Genomic DNA, 16491 nt, shown 5'->3' with positions numbered 1-16491 from the left:
AGTGTCCGTTTGGATTTTGGATTCGCTGTTAAAACAAGTGCTGATTACAGCAAGGAGGGTTGACAGGAGCAGCTCAGTCTGCAACATGCCCACATGAGTATGTGTGTGTGCATGCATGTTTGTATGCGTGTGCGTGCATGAGCGGCGTGTGGGTGTGTATCGCTGTGCTTTAATTCCTCTCAGCGAGGAGGAGGAAGGTGTTTGTCTGGTTATGCTTCAACCACTAAAATGCATCCAAGGCTGCAGTGTGAGTTTATGAAACCTACGTCAAATTTACCAGCCAAGAACCCACTCGCCTGCAGAGCAACAAAACCATTATGTATGGTTATGTGGTTGAAGTAGATCAAATCCCGAGCATACAGGGAACCTTTGGTGATTGACACTAAACTCAACCCAGTTTCAGATGGACTGAAGTATTTCTTTCCCACTTTCTCTCTAAACAAATAGAATATATAAAGTGAGAGAGAGAAGATGAGAGCTTTAGGAATAAGAATCAGATTTCCAACAGTGTGTGTGTCTGCAGATGGATCTGTATCATCAGCATGCTGTATGGCTGTTCCATTTTGCTTAAAACACAAACACCTCCTACAGTTAACTGCCAGGTGCAGTTAAACTGGACTGAACATACTGGTGCCGCCACACCTGACCCGAGCAGCTGCGTGTAGGCACATCTGCCAACAGGAACGTCGGACAGGAAGAACATTCTTCCACACAAGAAGCTTTTCTAATTAAATGCTTTAGCTTATAATAATGATGACAGGGACTCATTCGGTACTGAAGTAGGCTGGAAGAAACCACTACGGCTTGGGCTGGTAAGAGGAGGCGGAGTCTTGCAGGCTAGACCTGCTAGACCTGCCAGGTGGGGTCCTGGCCCTGTGCTCCATGGGGCATTGGGATTCTGGCCCAGTTGTGACCTTGTGAGAACACTGGCCTGTCTCTCACATTGCCTATTATTAGTCTGTGCTGGTCAAACAAAGCACTAATACTCTGTCCAAACATGCTGCTCTCTCGCTCACACACACACACACACACACACACACACACACACACACACACACACACACACACACACACACACACACACACACACACACACACACACACACACACACACACCATCCCCCTTTTCAGCTCAGTTGTCAATAAAAGTGCCTTTAGTCACAACACAGGGCTCTCTGAGCAGCACACAGCCAGCCCAAACCCAGTACTGGTTTATTACTCTGCCCACTATAGCCCTCTTTATCCCCTATGAGAGGGAGAGGGGGAGAGAGAGAGAGAGAGAGACATTAAACTCAAGAAAAAGGAAAAGCGATTAATATTATTAAATAAACAAATAAAAAATTATACTTTATCTCTTGCCATCAACCCTGGACTCTTCTTTGACCTCCTGAACTGGACGAATTTCATTATGCATGAATTAAATCAGCACTTTAGAGTAAAAGCATGAAAAGCATAAAATAAACGAGTCCAGACATGGCACATGGACATGATCTGGTCTGTTCTTCTCTTGACCAAATGGGCTTTGGAACACCAAACATTTACCCAGCATGACCAATATAGACTATTAGAATAAACTTTTGATTCGCCATCACACTTTCAGAAAACGTGAACACTTGTCTCCCCAGCGAGTGAGTCAGGGCCGTGCTTTGGAGGAGTCTGTAACATACCATACAAACGCATACAGAGCGGGGAAAGCTACAAAGAGGAGACGTAGGAAAAGAATAATAATTGCTTAATCAGACTGTAACAGGGGACATCTGGGAAATCACTCTCATAATCAAGCCAGGAGAAATCAAACTGTAGCTGCCCCACCCCCACATACCCACCCCAGGCTTAGTTTTTTTTTTTCAGTACTTGCGACCCTAATGACAACACTGTCACTTCCAATCACTTCAGCCGCGCTCCAGAATCCATTTTTCAAACTTTATGACAGCTCTAATAGCTTCCACCTGTGCGCCCGTTCCTGCCTGTCGAGCGGCGAGTTCCCGGCGTGAAGGGGAAGCCGCAGACAAAGGGCTCCATTAGGCGCGGCCGGCCCTACTGCAGTGAGCTCACTGGGGCATTAAATTAGTTCCAGCTCAGATCTCTGATCAACCCCCCCCGCCCACGCCACCCCAGCAGGTCCCCGCCTGCCCCTCTGCCCACCAGAGGCGGCGGGCCGGGCGGCTCTGGGCTCCTCTCAGCGCTGCCGCGGCCTCAGCAGACCTTGTCGGGCCAGGTCGAGAAAGGGGGCTGATCACAGATCAGATCCAGGTGTTCTTGTTTATGACAGGATTACGGCATAAAAGGGAAAAGGCGGGCTGATGGGTACGTATGAAGCGCGGCGACGGAGTGGATTTCACTTGTATAGTAAGTGAGTATTTCCCACAAAACAACTCGACTGTTACCATCTGTGTCCATTAGACAATAATAAAAATATATGGGTATAACAATAATAGCATTAAAAAAAACAAACAAAAAAAACAACTACAAATGGAGAAGAATAAAACACAATAATGTGTGAACACATGCATAACCCACACAGCTTTTCTCACTTATACCACTGGGGTTGCATGGTGCTGTGACCTTCTGGAGGAAGGGTACCTACCCTTCTAGCAGGTCCATGGTCGTGGGAGTGACGTTGGCGTATAGCAGGGTGCGACCCAGCCGCTGGGTCTGCAGGTGCCGGCTGTACGTCTGCATGCAGAAGTGTTTAGGGAGGATCTCAGGGGCCTCAGGGTGCAGGGCCAGTTCCCCCTCGGCCAGCATGGCTGCTTCCCCAGGGCCCCACACCACCCTAAGCCGGGCCCCACCGGCACAGCGCACAACGCCCCCGTCGTCCACGTTCCCACGCAGCCAATGCACAAATGAGTCCCTCAGCTCCTGCAGGGACACACGGAAGACACGCGTCCTGCGTTAGAAGCCATGGACAGAGCACGTCCGCGCGAGACGCTCACTGGTCAGTGAAGGATGGCTTCCTCCCTGACTCGGACTCCCTTTAAGGCTCCTTTCTCTTGGAGCCCCAGGGGTTCTTTCCTGGAGAAGCTGCCTCATTACTCGCCTCCATCCTTCCAATGCTCTTTCCCAACATCTGCTGTACCAATAACCTTTTTTGAAAAGAGCGTCATTTGTTTAGCCATGTCCATAGTTGTTCGAGGACTAGTCAGAACAGATCAAATGACATGATTACAAAAAGGTTTACCATGAGTTTTCTGGAGAGTACGCCGATGTTCTTCCAAAACGCTTGGTTTCACTCAGAAGCGACCTGTCATTTATAATGATTCTCGACTCTTCCTCTAAATGAATTCTGACAGTGTTAAATGAATTCCATAGGGGCGTTAAACTATTCGTTAATCAATTGCTAATTAATGAACCAAATCACCAGCTAGTGAAGAACAGCAAGCTGTGTTAGAGGACAGGTAATTGCATCGACTTGTTTTGTGCGTTTAATGGCTCCTCTGTCAGAGCCTGGGTGATCCACATCCGTCCGAATAGCTTTAGAGGGACACAGAAGATCTGCGGCCTCTTTAACTGAGTGAAATGGTCAACATGCATGGCTAATCAATTAGTGTGTTGCAACTTTCTCCCCTGAGAAGCCAAGTTTCGCTTGTAACGCGAGCCTGTGATCGAACCCGGTTACCCAGAATGGCCTTGTACTACTGTTGCTTCAGAGATTTTCTTTGGACAAATTCTCTCATATTTTTGACAAATGCATAAGATAAACACACTCGCTCATCCTGAGGGAATGTGTTCTTAATCAGGAGAAGGGCTTCATTCGATATGTAACTGTAATCATGTGATTGCAGTAGTAGACATTCATGGGTTGTCGCCATAGAAACGGTCAGCGTGTTGAGTAAAACATCTTAAAATGAAATCAATCACAATTAATGTAACTAATGCAGAAATGCACTTTGCATCAAAATGCAATTTAAATAAAGAAATCCAAAGCCAATGTGCCAACATTTGAAAGTACAGGTTGTCATGATGCCACGATTTGTGGGTTTTAAAAGGAACAGGATCTAAATAAAAAAAGAAAAAGGCACTGTGATGAATTTCAAAATGATTCATTTCAAGCTGCTTCTGAATGAATGCAGTACATTCTGACTGCACACAGTGCATTACGATCACACATTATCACTCTCAGAGCACCATGTGTCTGCTACAGCCAAGTAATGGGGGTGATCTGTATGAATGTGCACGTGTAGTGTGTGCGAGTGGTGCATTTGTGTGTGGTGTGTGCACGTGTGTGTGTTAATTTGTTTGAAGGTGGCCATGCCAGTGCTAAGTGAGTATGCTCTTTATTTAACTTAAAACCAGAACATCAGAAAATCAAAAAACAACAACAAATAGGTGAATTAATTCAAAGTAATGACTCTGTCAGACTGAACTCACCCAGTGGAACTAACCACATACTGATAAACAGCTCTGGACAACTTCCAGACTCAAAAAACAAAAAAACAAAAACAAAACCCCCTCCCAAAATACTAAAATCATCAACAAGAAAACAGGAAGCCTAGAAAGAAAACACTCATTCAGACAAATTGCATGGTAGACCTAGAGAGACGCGTTTCTATTAAAAGGGTCAGAATTTGATTCACATCAGTCAAGTGAAACGCTGCTAGACCATCCAGTGGACATCTGATGCCAGGCTCTGAGAACCATGAAAGAAGAGATGATGCTGTGATTAACAGGTTCTGAACGAGTGAACATATTGGTGTTTAACCAATCAGAACAGCTTATCGGCATGTCTCAATTGTGAGACTGTAAAGAGGTGCAATAATGGGTCCCTGAGGGCCTGTTAACACAGGGGAGGGGAGGGAATCCCCTAATCAGCCAGTACTGAGGTGAAAATGGCTTTGGTATCATCACAGCACACCAGAGCAACAAGGAGACCCCCAAAGCGGCTGATCCTCTTCCAGATCACACACACGCACGCACGCACGCGCGCAGGGGGGTGCAGCACTATAAATGTGCAGAACTGAGACACAGGGGAAGGCTGGGATGTAAATGTGTGTTCACTACTGATGTAGTGATGACTGTGCTTCTGTGGTTTTGTTGAGGCCCAGAATCAGTGAAGCTCTCCAGGCACACCGCAAGGTGCCGAGCGAGTCGAGGCAGAGGGGGACGAAGAGAGACACACACACACACACACGGAGTGAGACAGTGAGGAGACTGTGAAGAGACAAGCAGAGGGAAAACATGAAACGGAGGGGCTGAAGGCGAGGGAGAGGAATGAGGAGCTGGAGCGACATGACAAAGCCAGCAACAGCCGCATGCAAAGTAAGCCAGCTGAGATGCCTCGGCACGCACAGCAAGGGAGTGTCTACAGCGTGCGCGCTGCTGACGATGAGTCCCCCAGCATGAGCATGGAGAGATGAGGCTGCCCTCCCCACACAGTCTTCGCACTCTTCAGCAGAGCAAGGTGCACAGAGCACACTCTATTCCCCTCTAGCAAGCACCAGCTCCGTCTGGAAGCAATCGCCCGGCCATCAGAAGGCTGTTTGTTGTAACGGAGAGTGGTCAGGGCAGGGGTCAAATGTCACACTTGAACCCAAACAAACGCAATCAAAATAATATAATAATAATAATAATAATAATAATAATAATAATAATAGGACATGTCCCGGGAGATTTGACTTTGTGTCAGACAAAGGGGCTAGCCGAGGCCAAGCAAGTGAATAAATGACCGGCTTTGGCAGAAACCATCCAAACATCGCATTGTAAATCATCTCCAGGCTGACTACATGCAAACCAAACACAGCTCCGGCGTCCAAGGTTCAGTCGAAGCTTTCGGATTGAAGCAGGTCTCAGCAGAAAAGGATTTACAATTGAAACTTACAAAGGGACATTTAAAGTCTTGATAAATTCTTTGATTACAAAAATTACTGCAGAGTAAGGGAATTACTGACAAAAAAAAAAAGAAAGGAAATATGTAAAACTGTAGTCAAACTGCTTGCACTGGTCTCCGCATAACGAGAGCTGCGTATTGCTAAACACTAAGTGGACACTTGCTGCCCTCTCGTGGACATTTAAAAACACACAGGTGGAACATCAGCCGGTTCTGTACGTCTCTAAAAATGACATTATAGTAAACCTCGCAGTCACACTCATGTTCTTTATTTAACACCGACATGCTTCCAGCTTCAGTAGAAAAACAGTTAATGCAGTTTGACATTTAGTTACTCGAAAAGCAAATCCTTACACATCAGAGAATCTCAGGCATCACTGACCAGCTGCATTTGTGTTTTGAAATGTAAACCAAATTCCACTCCAACTATCTTTAGTGTCAATTGGCATCAAATCTCTCACTTTTAGACTGTGTGGATATTAGAACGAAACTGGACTCTTGCATCAGAAAAAAAATAAATGGGCAGTGCTATATTCAGTGCATGTAAGTCTAGATGATGCAACTGACAATGGACTGGAAAAAAAAATATTAAATATATATACATCAAATATATAGACATCAACTTCAGATTATCTGTTAATGAACCATCGAAAGTCATGAACCTTCGCATTACAAACTTTAACACAGTGACTTTAACGTCAGTAAATTCTCCAAAAACATTTCTGATCGGAGACTTGACTTTGTTTTCCTTTTTCTACAACACTCTGCTTTATACTAGGCATGGGAACCATGATTCATTTATGAGTAATTTACCTGTGGAACATTTACTACAAATTGATCTAAAATACTCCCTGACCAAAGGCCATCACTGTCATGTAAATGTTTATGATGGAGTCATGGCAAGGAACCAGTGTGGACAGGTTTCGCATGTGGAAAACATTTTTGCTTTTCATGTATGTAAATGCACGTCAGACACACGTAACGGTCCTTCAGACCCAGAGGGACAATTACAGCAATTCTAAGTTGATTGGGCTGAAGGAAATGCATAAAAAAGAAAAGGGAAAACAAGCCCGAGGCCATTTTTGAGGCTCTGCGTGGCTGTAAAAACACACTGCCCTGGCACACTCACTAAATCAATCACTTAACAACACTCCCTTCATAAACGTTACTGACTCATCTTACTGTCAGATGGTTAACCGGGAACACTCACTGGACAGTGCTTTCAGAGCAGTTACAGACACTAAACGTTAAGACGTTAAGATAATCAAGCAACACCTGGCAGTAATATATTACTAGCTTCTCCATAAGTAGAAGCTCCTTAGGCCTGGTGATCTTAAATCTCAATGTTATTTCAAATTTTGTTTTCAGAAATTATCATTTTAATTTCAACAGTGTCACTTTTCATGAGGTTTTTATGTGTCTGCACATAAAGCTGTTTTGTGCATGACTCACTGACTGGGTGGAGAGCACGTAGACAGGGCTGGGTGGAGGCATCTGGCTCAGCTCACAGCTCAGCCCCAGAGACGTGAAGATCTCCGTCAGGACCTCGTATCGCCTTGCATTGCTCATTTTCAGCTCAGAGAAATCCGCCGCACCCTGTACCTGCTCAGAGTCCGGGGCCGTCTCTAAACACACCTGGAAGAAGGAAGAGAGAAACGAGGAATGTAAGAAATGCAGGTAGTGCTAAATGTTTCTATCTTCCGCAAACAGCACCTCTGCAGTATGAATACATATCCGCGCTGCGTCACCACTTATTCAGAAGTCCGTGTTTTTCTGTACCTGACACAGCACGGCCTCTCCGCCCTCCTCCCCGTGGCTCACTCTGATGATGACCGCATCCCTGTCCGTGTCTGGGGCTCTCAGCTCGCCCCACACCTCCACCCGGCGACTTGCGTCGCCGTCGCGGGGCTCGCGCTCATATGTCATGCCCCCGGTCAACGCGCTCAGCTCCACCTCTGTGCTGTCGGCTTTGGTAAAGCTCAACCTGCAGATGCGGCCGCGCTGACCCCGCCTGGGCCGCAGTCGGAGCCCAGCGGGACAAAGCGCGGAGGAGAGGCCCAGCACCCTGCCACCCTGGCTTAGGTAGGTGAGGAAGCACAGCTGCAGCTGGGGCGTGAGCGGCCCATCGTCTGCGAGGACCAGCAGTGCCGTGCTCTCTAGCCACGGCTCAGACAGAGCCTGCTGGGGCCGCAGCTGGTAGATTGTGTAGCGCTCCACGTCGATGCACTCAGCCAGCAGAGCGCGGATGCGGCCGTAGCGCTCCTCGCAGCCGCCCGTGAATACCAGCACATTGGGCGGCTTGCCGCGGGCGTTCGCCCGGCCGGGCGAGGCCTGGCTGCCCGCGGCCACGTCTCCGCCGGCACAGTCGTCATCAGGCAGGTCTGGGATGTTCTCCACCGAGGCGAACTTCACTGACTGGATGGTGCTGTTCTCCAGCTCCAGGCATTCATGGCAGCTGGACAGGTGCAGGTGGTGATGGCCCTCCATGTGACTGTGCTCGGCCACCGGCCTCGGCTGCCCCTGCTGGTCGCAAGCAGGCCTGCTCTCACTCGACGGGTCTGAGTCCGAGTCCTGGCGATCAGCCAGTGGTGGGCTGCTCCTGCAGGCTCTCAGCACGCTTTCCGCCTCCTGCTCGTACAGGGAGGTGGCAGACAGAATGGTCTCTTCTGGTATACGCGCAGGGAGCAACTTAGGCTTTTCCTCCACTTTTCCCTGCTGCTTTTCAAAGAGCTCTTTCAGTGCAGACTCCCTGAGATACACCGCTGTGCAAAACACAATAGAACAAAGCAGAGCTCAGTCAATACTCACACAGAAACAAAAGAGTGACCTCAAATTAACTTCAGTTGCATAAAAATCAGCCAAAAGTCTTTTATGACTTGAAAAACTAAATTTGCTGATGAGTGTAGCCATAGACGAGAGAAATACAATCAACTGAACTGACAAACTATTTTTTCAGGAATGAGGCCATTTTCCATCTGCAGCCGATCCTCCAAAAAGGCCACACCCAGGGTGCTGAAGTTATCCAGGCTGGCCTCAGCCACTGCCCTGTATGGCTGGCCAGGCCTGCAGGCCAAGGGAAGGCAGTAATCAGACCACGTCAGCACCTACACACAACACAATTAAACAGGTACAGAGATGGTGTCCAGCATGTCAGAAACCACGTTTGGTTATAGCCACTTTACGGCACCTCTGAAAAAGTATTATAGCTTTTATCACAACTGTAGCCATAAATATGTAGAATAAATTACTTAGCTGATGACAAAATAAAGCCAACATGTAGAAAGCAGACAACATTCCGAAAAGAGACAAAAGGTAGCTGTCAGTTTCAATTTTAGCAAAAAAAACATTAAACTCACAAAGGTGATAGTATATTTTTGTTGTCCATTCAAGCCAATTAGACAACCAAAATTATTTTTGCACTGACCCTTAGTGAAAAATTAGATTCAGCCATGCTTTTATGTTGTAGCGAGGGAACTTGCAATAAATTGCATACTTTCTTATTGAATCTTTGCGGCGACTGGCCTGCTCGATGTCCCACGGCAGCCTCTATAATAAAGGCCACATTCTCTAGTCTACGACCTCTTATCAGAGATGACCCTAGCAACAACGTCCACTTGCTGAGGTCGTCACATGTCTAGATATTACAACAAAAAACAAGCATGCAGTTACACAGAGGCATAACATGATATTGTGAGTATTAAAAACAACACCCAACTTTCATACACACTGGTTTGGTTTATCATGCATGTTGTCGCTGTAAGAAGTTTTTTTTCACATTTGAGCCATTCATTTACTTCATGTATTTATTGACGGGCAGTACGCTCTCTTTCTCTCTCTCACTCACTCACTCACTCACTCACACAGACACACAGACAGACACACAGACAGACACACAGACAGACAGACACACAGACAGACAGACACACAGACAGACAGACACACAGACAGACAGACACACAGACAGACAGACACACAGACAGACAGACACACACACAGACAGACACACACACAGACAGACACACACACAGACAGACACACACACAGACAGACACACACACAGACAGACACACAGACAGACACACGCGTCACTGGGGGGGGGGGGGGGGGGGGGGGGGGTTAGCCCAATCACCTGCAGCTCGGTTACGTAAATAACTTTGTCGCCCAGTCTGAGAAAGACCGTGTCCTCTTGTGAAACAGGGCTCCGCGGTCTCCTCAAAGTCTGATCCCGTGTCGGGTGTCCTGCTCTCCGGCGCGACCCCTCCGCCTTCAGCGCGCAGAAAGCGAAACTGCTCCGGCTTCCGCGCAGCCTGTCCAGCGCGCTCCGGACGACGCCCGCGTAACACCTCTGGAAGCGCACCCACAGGTAAACGTAGCACAGCGTTATTAGCATGTTTATCACATCGGGAAGGCTGTGTCGGAGCCGGCACGGCTTCTCTAACGATCAGAAATGTTCTGTCATTTGCACTTCCATGTTACCTCTCGATATGCTCCACCTCTTCCTGTACGTCATTGGTTCATTAAAACACAGAAAAGGCATTTTTAACAAGCAACACTGTCATTTCTTTATTATTTTTATTTAAGTACATTTTTGTATGAAACATAAAAACAGAATAATTAAAGAATAAAGTCGTTTGTGACTTTTTTTTTGTGTGATCGGAGCGTTAAATGTTTACGCGTCTACATACATAATTAAATATTTATTCACGTCTTTGGCGACGTGACGACCCAGCAAATTCACTGGCGAGAGCGGTCACGTGAGTTAACGCCCCCTTCTCGGGTGTCGTCGTGCGTACACGTGCGCACACGTGCCTCTGTAAAGGCAGGTGAGCTGGTCTCCTGCTCACTCCAGGTGCGCGCTTTCAACATGCTCCCGTTTAGCATGAGCTCGGACACCTTGCCTATATGTGCGCAAGTGAACAGCCGCAATCCAAGGCGACCAGCCGAACAGTCGACTGGGTAAGTACATATTACACCCCCTCCCTCCACATTTTCATTTTTTACTTAATTGCTATGCGTTCATTTATTTATATATATAAATAATATATTTACAGATGCCCAGTAATATGGCGACCATGGACTATAAGAGATACACATCTTGAAATGGTAAAATGATCTGTTCCCAAAAGTTACCTAAATATCATACTGTGTAACAGAATTTTTGTAACATGACTTTTGTTTACAAATAAAATGTAGACAGTTACTGGATCAAGCAAACAGTTCTCAAAGGACATCCAAGCCTTTCATCACCCAGTGAGGTTAGTGTACGCCTTGTTAGTGTACATAATACAGGATGAGATTGTGTGTGTGTGTGTGTGTCTATATATAAAGTGTATGTAGCATATTTTGAGTTCTGCAGTTCTAAAATAACTGCACAAAAGGATGAACTGTCCCATTCCTCCTCACAGATCACTACAGGAGTTGTCTACTGTATTGCTTGTAAGATATGTAAACAGCTTAATATTGGAGAAACCAAGAGAAGGCTTGCTGATCGGTTTGTTGAACACCTTCGGGCCATCAGAATGAAGGATTTGTCATTTCCAGTAGCAAAGCATTTTACTACTAATGGGCACTGCATTAATGACATCTGTTTGCATTGCCAGTTGTTGCTAAGGCAGTAATGAAATTAGGAAAATCTTAGAAAAATAACTGATCTACACTCTTGGAACCTTAAAATGAAGGAATATATATAAGATATATAAAGCATGTATAAAACTCAGCAATGCTCTTGTTTTCATTTTGGTACAAAGTAATTGCATGAACTTAAAAGTTCATGAAATCTTATTTTTAGAAATGTAATGTCTAATTTTACCCAACAGATTGTTCATGCCCAGATCAAAAACCCAGGAGTATCTGTCTCACCTGGGAAGGACGGTTCTAGCCAGCTTTCCTGTTCAGGCCACACTGCACTTCTATAATGACGACTCCAGCTCTGACGAAGAGAACGGGGATGGTGAAGAAACAAAAGCAAGAGGCCTCTGAGCAGAACAGCTGGAGGCTGTCAGCCCAAAACTGGGACTATGGGTCTGACTTAGGCAGTGATACCTTCTGCCTAGATGCCATCGACTTTACAGTGGTTGTTCGTGTCAAACAGGCCCGTGTATCAGTGTCAAGGGTGAATTGCCCAATTGTTTTCTTATTTCATGGTCGTTGCTCACCATCTGGGTTATAGCTCTTGCCACAAGAGAAAATGTTTTCAGTACTCCTCATCCAAGTAGTGGATTCCACTTCCAAATATGGACTGAATCAGATAATACTAACTTACTGGGGGCTGATTTTCCCATGCCCAGATTATGCACAATCCTACACTGGGATGTATTTTCAGGGAACAGTCATTACTGACTAATTTAAGTAACCATTACTTGTAGCGTTCCCTGGGTCTGGAGATGGATGTCCATCTTACTCTGCTGCGGCTGAGGAAGAGGAGGCTGCTGTTTTGGAAACAAGCGTATGAAAGAGCGGCGGGTAATTGTAGCAAGTCTCAGGAAGCAGGGTGAGTGTTCAGAGGGGGGATTAAAACCTGAGAGCAGTGCAGGAAACATTGTGGACACGAGACACACAGCTCCCGTAGGACTGTAGCACTGATACTGTTTACCTAAGCAAAGCCTAAACACACCTTTAACCTGAACCAGATTCACACATACTGCATCGCACCCTGCTAGCTTGCAATCAGGTGTGATGCATAACTCAAGTGTGTTCAAATATAAGAGAATGGAATTCTACTCATTAAACTACTTCACATTATAGTTAAATTATTTTTTTGTCAAATTAGGTTTCAAATATGGCTTTATAGGAGTCATGTAAGATACATTTCTGAGGTGTTTTAATGAAAATGCTTGAAAATGTATTTTTTTCCTAACATATAAAACTGTTTAATTAATGAATAATTAAAAAAATTCTTTCCTACCTGCTTCGTGTTTAACTTATCTTTATTGTAGTGTAGTCTTCATAATAGACGTATGGTTCCTACTGCCATTTTAAAAAAAAACAATCCAGAAACTGACTGGTAATATTTGCAATATAGTGAGTTAGGGCAATAAATATATTGCAAGTACAAATTAAAAATGACTACTCCACGGGTTTCTGAAAAAATTAAACACTGAGAAAATATGCAACAAAACACAAGGATTACATACATATTTTCAATGTTATAACAGCCTTATTTATGAGAAATACGCATTGTAAAATTCATTTGTTTTGTCACTTAAAAACCATGCCTGATAGAACAATTCTAAAAGATTTGAATTCAGCGTAAAAAAGGACTGAATTTCACCCATTTTAGTTTGTTGCCCAGTGTTATTCGAGCCACTATAGAGCCCAGAAGAGACAGAACAAATGAACATTATGTTCATTTATAATAAAGCTGGTAATATAATCCTGAGTCAAAACAACTGAGCTAGTACAACTCAATAAATTTGAAGCAGATATGTACAGTTAAAATGGTTGTGTTTATTATGTATCACAGAGTAATAGTTTAGGCCTTGCACAGTTTTTCTGAGGATATCTAGTTGTGTCTTTACTGTAGCAAGGCCCAGAGCCTTTGCACCTCCACTCAGAGGCTTGGTCCAGCCGAAGGGCGGCTGGGCCTAAAGACCAGGCAGGAGGTAACGGAGGTTAAACAGTGGCCAGCCACTCGACACCAGCCCTGTTTGTTTATGATTGGATATCTGCGGCCACTGACCCTTCACCTGTCTGCAGGAGACTTGGGACAGGGAGGCAGCCTGGGCAGCGCAGAACAGCAGTGGACAGGTGAGGGCAGGAGAGGTGAGCAGACTGATTGAGCAGCCTCTGTGAAGTCCAGGAGATGGTCAGATAGTGAGGTGACCATTTCACTTCTAGTCTGATGGGTTCAGAAGGTGAGACACTATCAATGACCCCTGGGGCCACTGCCTCCTCAGAGCATCCCTTTGCCTCATCAGGACAGACAAGTAAGGTTTGTGAGAAATCGTTTTACAACAATATGAAAGACAGACAAATGTATTCGCCACTAATATAAATTAACATAACTTATTTATTATTAGATAAAAAGTGCCCTGATCTTCCAAAACCTCTCTGCAATACATACATACACATATTGCATTTACTGTACTTTTAACTTTTAAAAAAAACATTTATTCATTAGGTCATTTTGTGTCAGCCATATCATACCATAGCTCCATTACCAAAACTGTAATATGCAGCGACTTGAAGTGAAGGTCACACACAGATAGTAGAATATGTAAGTGGATAAACCTTCCGCTTCCGCAAGCCTGGCCAAGACAAAAGTTCCAAAAGGTTGTTTGTTTTAATACTTTTACTTGTGCACAAGCAAATTTGCCAGAAGATCTTATAGATGGGTACAATTTTTCATCACTCTCTTCAGTGCAGCAGTAAGCCTCCTCTCCGAGGGCCATCTGTTTACCATACCTTACACTTAGGGTTCATCTTAAAGTCAAATGTCTGTCCTGTCATGAGTGAGTGATGGAAAAGGTGCAGCTAATACCTCAGCAAACTCCAGAGGCCTGGACTGATGACAACCAATCCTGGATGCTGGCTACCTATATGGATCAATGCAGATCAAAAATTTGAAAGCACCACAGACTATGCAAGAACATGGTCCCTCATGCTCAGTTCCTGGGTTCAACATGTGAGAGGTAGAAGTGATGGTTGACTTCACTGATGGAGATATCTCGCAGTCTGGGAATAGCCCCATGCTGAGCAACGTCCACGCACTGGTTCTTAGAAAAGTGATCTGAAAAAGAATTTAAGTAAACAAAGAAAATGATATTTCAGACTCTCATCAGCATAAATAGAAATGCAAGGAGATTCCACAAAGATTAGATTAAAAATTACTCATTTTAGTCTCATACATCATTTGGCCCTGGGAAATCTCACTCAGGGGCCACTCAGGGACGCGTTTGTGTGACTCAGCACTTGTCAAAATAAATTAGGTTTTTATGCAAGATCATTAATTTAATGTGGATCCTAAAAATAAAGACAATTTAAAGGAATTTAGGAAAAAGAAGCTAGCTAATTAATGACACAGTGACTGAAGAACTTTGTAATAATGAAGCAAAAACCTTCCATGTCCAAAAATGGTAGCGGCCTATAGAACCTAAGAGACAGACAAACATGGGATCTGTGGGATGCAAGAGCTTCAGCATTAACTTTGTTTTATGCAACAAAAATTATCATTACTAATAAAATGCCAAATGCAATTTTTACATTAATTTATGGCCTACACTATATTTCATTAGGGGTAAGTGCTTATAAATGCTATTTTAACATTTAGTGTACAAGCCTATTTTTTTCATAAAACTAAAGGGGCAGGGTATGTTATGCTTTAGGCCTGGGCTTAATCTTGGGTTGCATGCCCTGCTCATTGACACACTGTATGAAATTAGCTTCAACATGACTAACTCAGGATTTAAACCATCTGTTAAGACAAATAGCTCCAACACCCAGAGACTCTGTGGTCCCACAGTACCTGTGACATTGTCCACAGAACATAGAGGAGCGGTGCTCATCATATTGACTCCGAACAGCACCACTAAACACACAGTTAATGCGACCACCAGGTAAATCGGTAAGGCTAGAGCCCAGTACCTGGAGGAAACAAGGTCATTCACATGTTCAATTTCAATGCCTACAAAGCATGTCTGTATGAACTTTAATGGCTGTCACCCCATCAACCACCCACCACCAATGATTATTAAATTATCAGGTTATCAAAGATAAAGATTCACATACTTCTGAGGCCAATACGTCAAGCCAACAGAGTGAAGCCAGGAGTCAGGAACATATGCCCAAACTAAAAAGAGGACTGGGTGGCGCGTAGACACATGAACAGAACAGAACAGAACAGAACAGAACACACACACACACACACACACACACACACACACACACCTTGAAATACTAAGGTAATACTACAGTACTTAGGTTAGCTACATTCCAAATATGTTTAAGATACAACCTAGCTAGTTAGCCAGTCTATTATTAGCTTTACAGAACATGAAACTTACAAAAGCCAAATTGTGAGCCCAAGAAAAGGACAAATCCATAGATGGCTCTCTCTGGCAAAGGCGATGGGGAGTTTTCTACCATGATTCACGATTATCCAGGCTAAAGCTCAGGTATCTAAACAACATAGGTTAGCTAGCTAAGATGCTAGCTGGCCAGACATTCTGGCAAAAGAAAGCGGTTCTCTGCTTTCTGACTAAAGACAGTCATTTAATGTCGCTTTATTCGCCACACCACAAAACAAAGTCATCACGTTCATTAAACCCACAAGCTTTCTTTAGGCTGAGAATATGTTTAAAAAAAAAACCCCTCTACGCTCGTTAACTCGTTTTGTCGATATCGGTTGTGTGATTCAAGACGCTTACTGCCATCTATGGGTCTGGAGCTACTCACCAGTCTACTCACCAGTCTATTCACCAGTCTACTCACCAGTCTACAGCCACCTCTCCAGCTCTTCCTTCTTTCCTGAAGTCTGCGGTCTTGTGGAGAGACGGATGTGTCTCATATAAATAAGTTATATCACTTAGCCTACACACCTACCACATTTGTGTTTTACTTAATAGGTGTAATAGGTGAGCTTTGAGCTGTGAACTGTTCTGCGAAAAGCTAGTCTACTACTTTATTATTATTTTTTTATATTATTAAACAAAAACGCACCACTGTTC

At 44.6% G+C, this 16491-nt stretch overlaps 2 protein-coding genes across 4 annotated transcripts in view; both read right to left on the bottom strand.

The window, feature by feature from the left end:
- The window catches only part of hlcs (holocarboxylase synthetase (biotin-(proprionyl-CoA-carboxylase (ATP-hydrolysing)) ligase)), a 20598-nt gene extending 10294 nt beyond the window's left edge, over positions 1 to 10304 (bottom strand). Inside the window, exons 1-6 of one of the 3 annotated variants that reach the window (XM_027016985.2) lie at positions 9957 to 10304; positions 9321 to 9461; positions 8769 to 8931; positions 7607 to 8589; positions 7280 to 7462; positions 2588 to 2862 (exon numbers count right to left, since the gene is read on the bottom strand). In XM_027016985.2, the coding sequence (XP_026872786.2) occupies positions 2588 to 2862; positions 7280 to 7462; positions 7607 to 8589; positions 8769 to 8931; positions 9321 to 9461; positions 9957 to 10217 (2006 nt within the window). In that variant the 5' untranslated portion in view covers positions 10218 to 10304. Of the gene's footprint in view, positions 1 to 2587; positions 2863 to 7279; positions 7463 to 7606; positions 8590 to 8768; positions 8932 to 9320; positions 9462 to 9956 lie in introns of those variants that run through there. The other 2 variants (XM_035535571.1, XM_035535572.1) reach the window with 2 other exon arrangements.
- Positions 10305 to 13251: 2947 nt separating this feature from the next.
- On the bottom strand, positions 13252 to 16173 carry pigp (phosphatidylinositol glycan anchor biosynthesis, class P). The gene is made up of 4 exons (XM_027016960.2): positions 15829 to 16173; positions 15554 to 15626; positions 15291 to 15409; positions 13252 to 14555 (listed from the first exon to the last, which is right to left on the bottom strand). Exons 1-4 carry the CDS (start codon positions 15908 to 15910, stop codon positions 14431 to 14433), a joined length of 399 nt encoding a protein of 132 aa, XP_026872761.1. The 5' UTR covers positions 15911 to 16173; the 3' UTR covers positions 13252 to 14430.
- Positions 16174 to 16491: the final 318 nt, after the last annotated feature.

Source organism: Electrophorus electricus, chromosome 17, assembly GCF_013358815.1.
Source record: "Electrophorus electricus isolate fEleEle1 chromosome 17, fEleEle1.pri, whole genome shotgun sequence".
NCBI lineage: Eukaryota > Metazoa > Chordata > Actinopteri > Gymnotiformes > Gymnotidae > Electrophorus > Electrophorus electricus.
This window is presented reverse-complemented; position numbering and strand designations above follow the sequence as displayed.

Excerpts from the sequence above, each read along its gene's own strand:
- pigp (XM_027016960.2), bottom strand. The coding sequence starts at position 15,910 with ATGGTAGAAAACTCCCCATCGCCTTTGCCAGAGAGAGCCATCTATGGA. Across the intron at positions 15,627-15,828 it reads GGGCTCACAATTTGGCTTTT|TCCTCTTTTTAGTTTGGGCA; the intron begins GTAAGTTTCATG and ends CGCGCCACCCAG. Across the intron at positions 15,410-15,553 it reads TTGACGTATTGGCCTCAGAA|GTACTGGGCTCTAGCCTTAC; the intron begins GTATGTGAATCT and ends TGTTTCCTCCAG.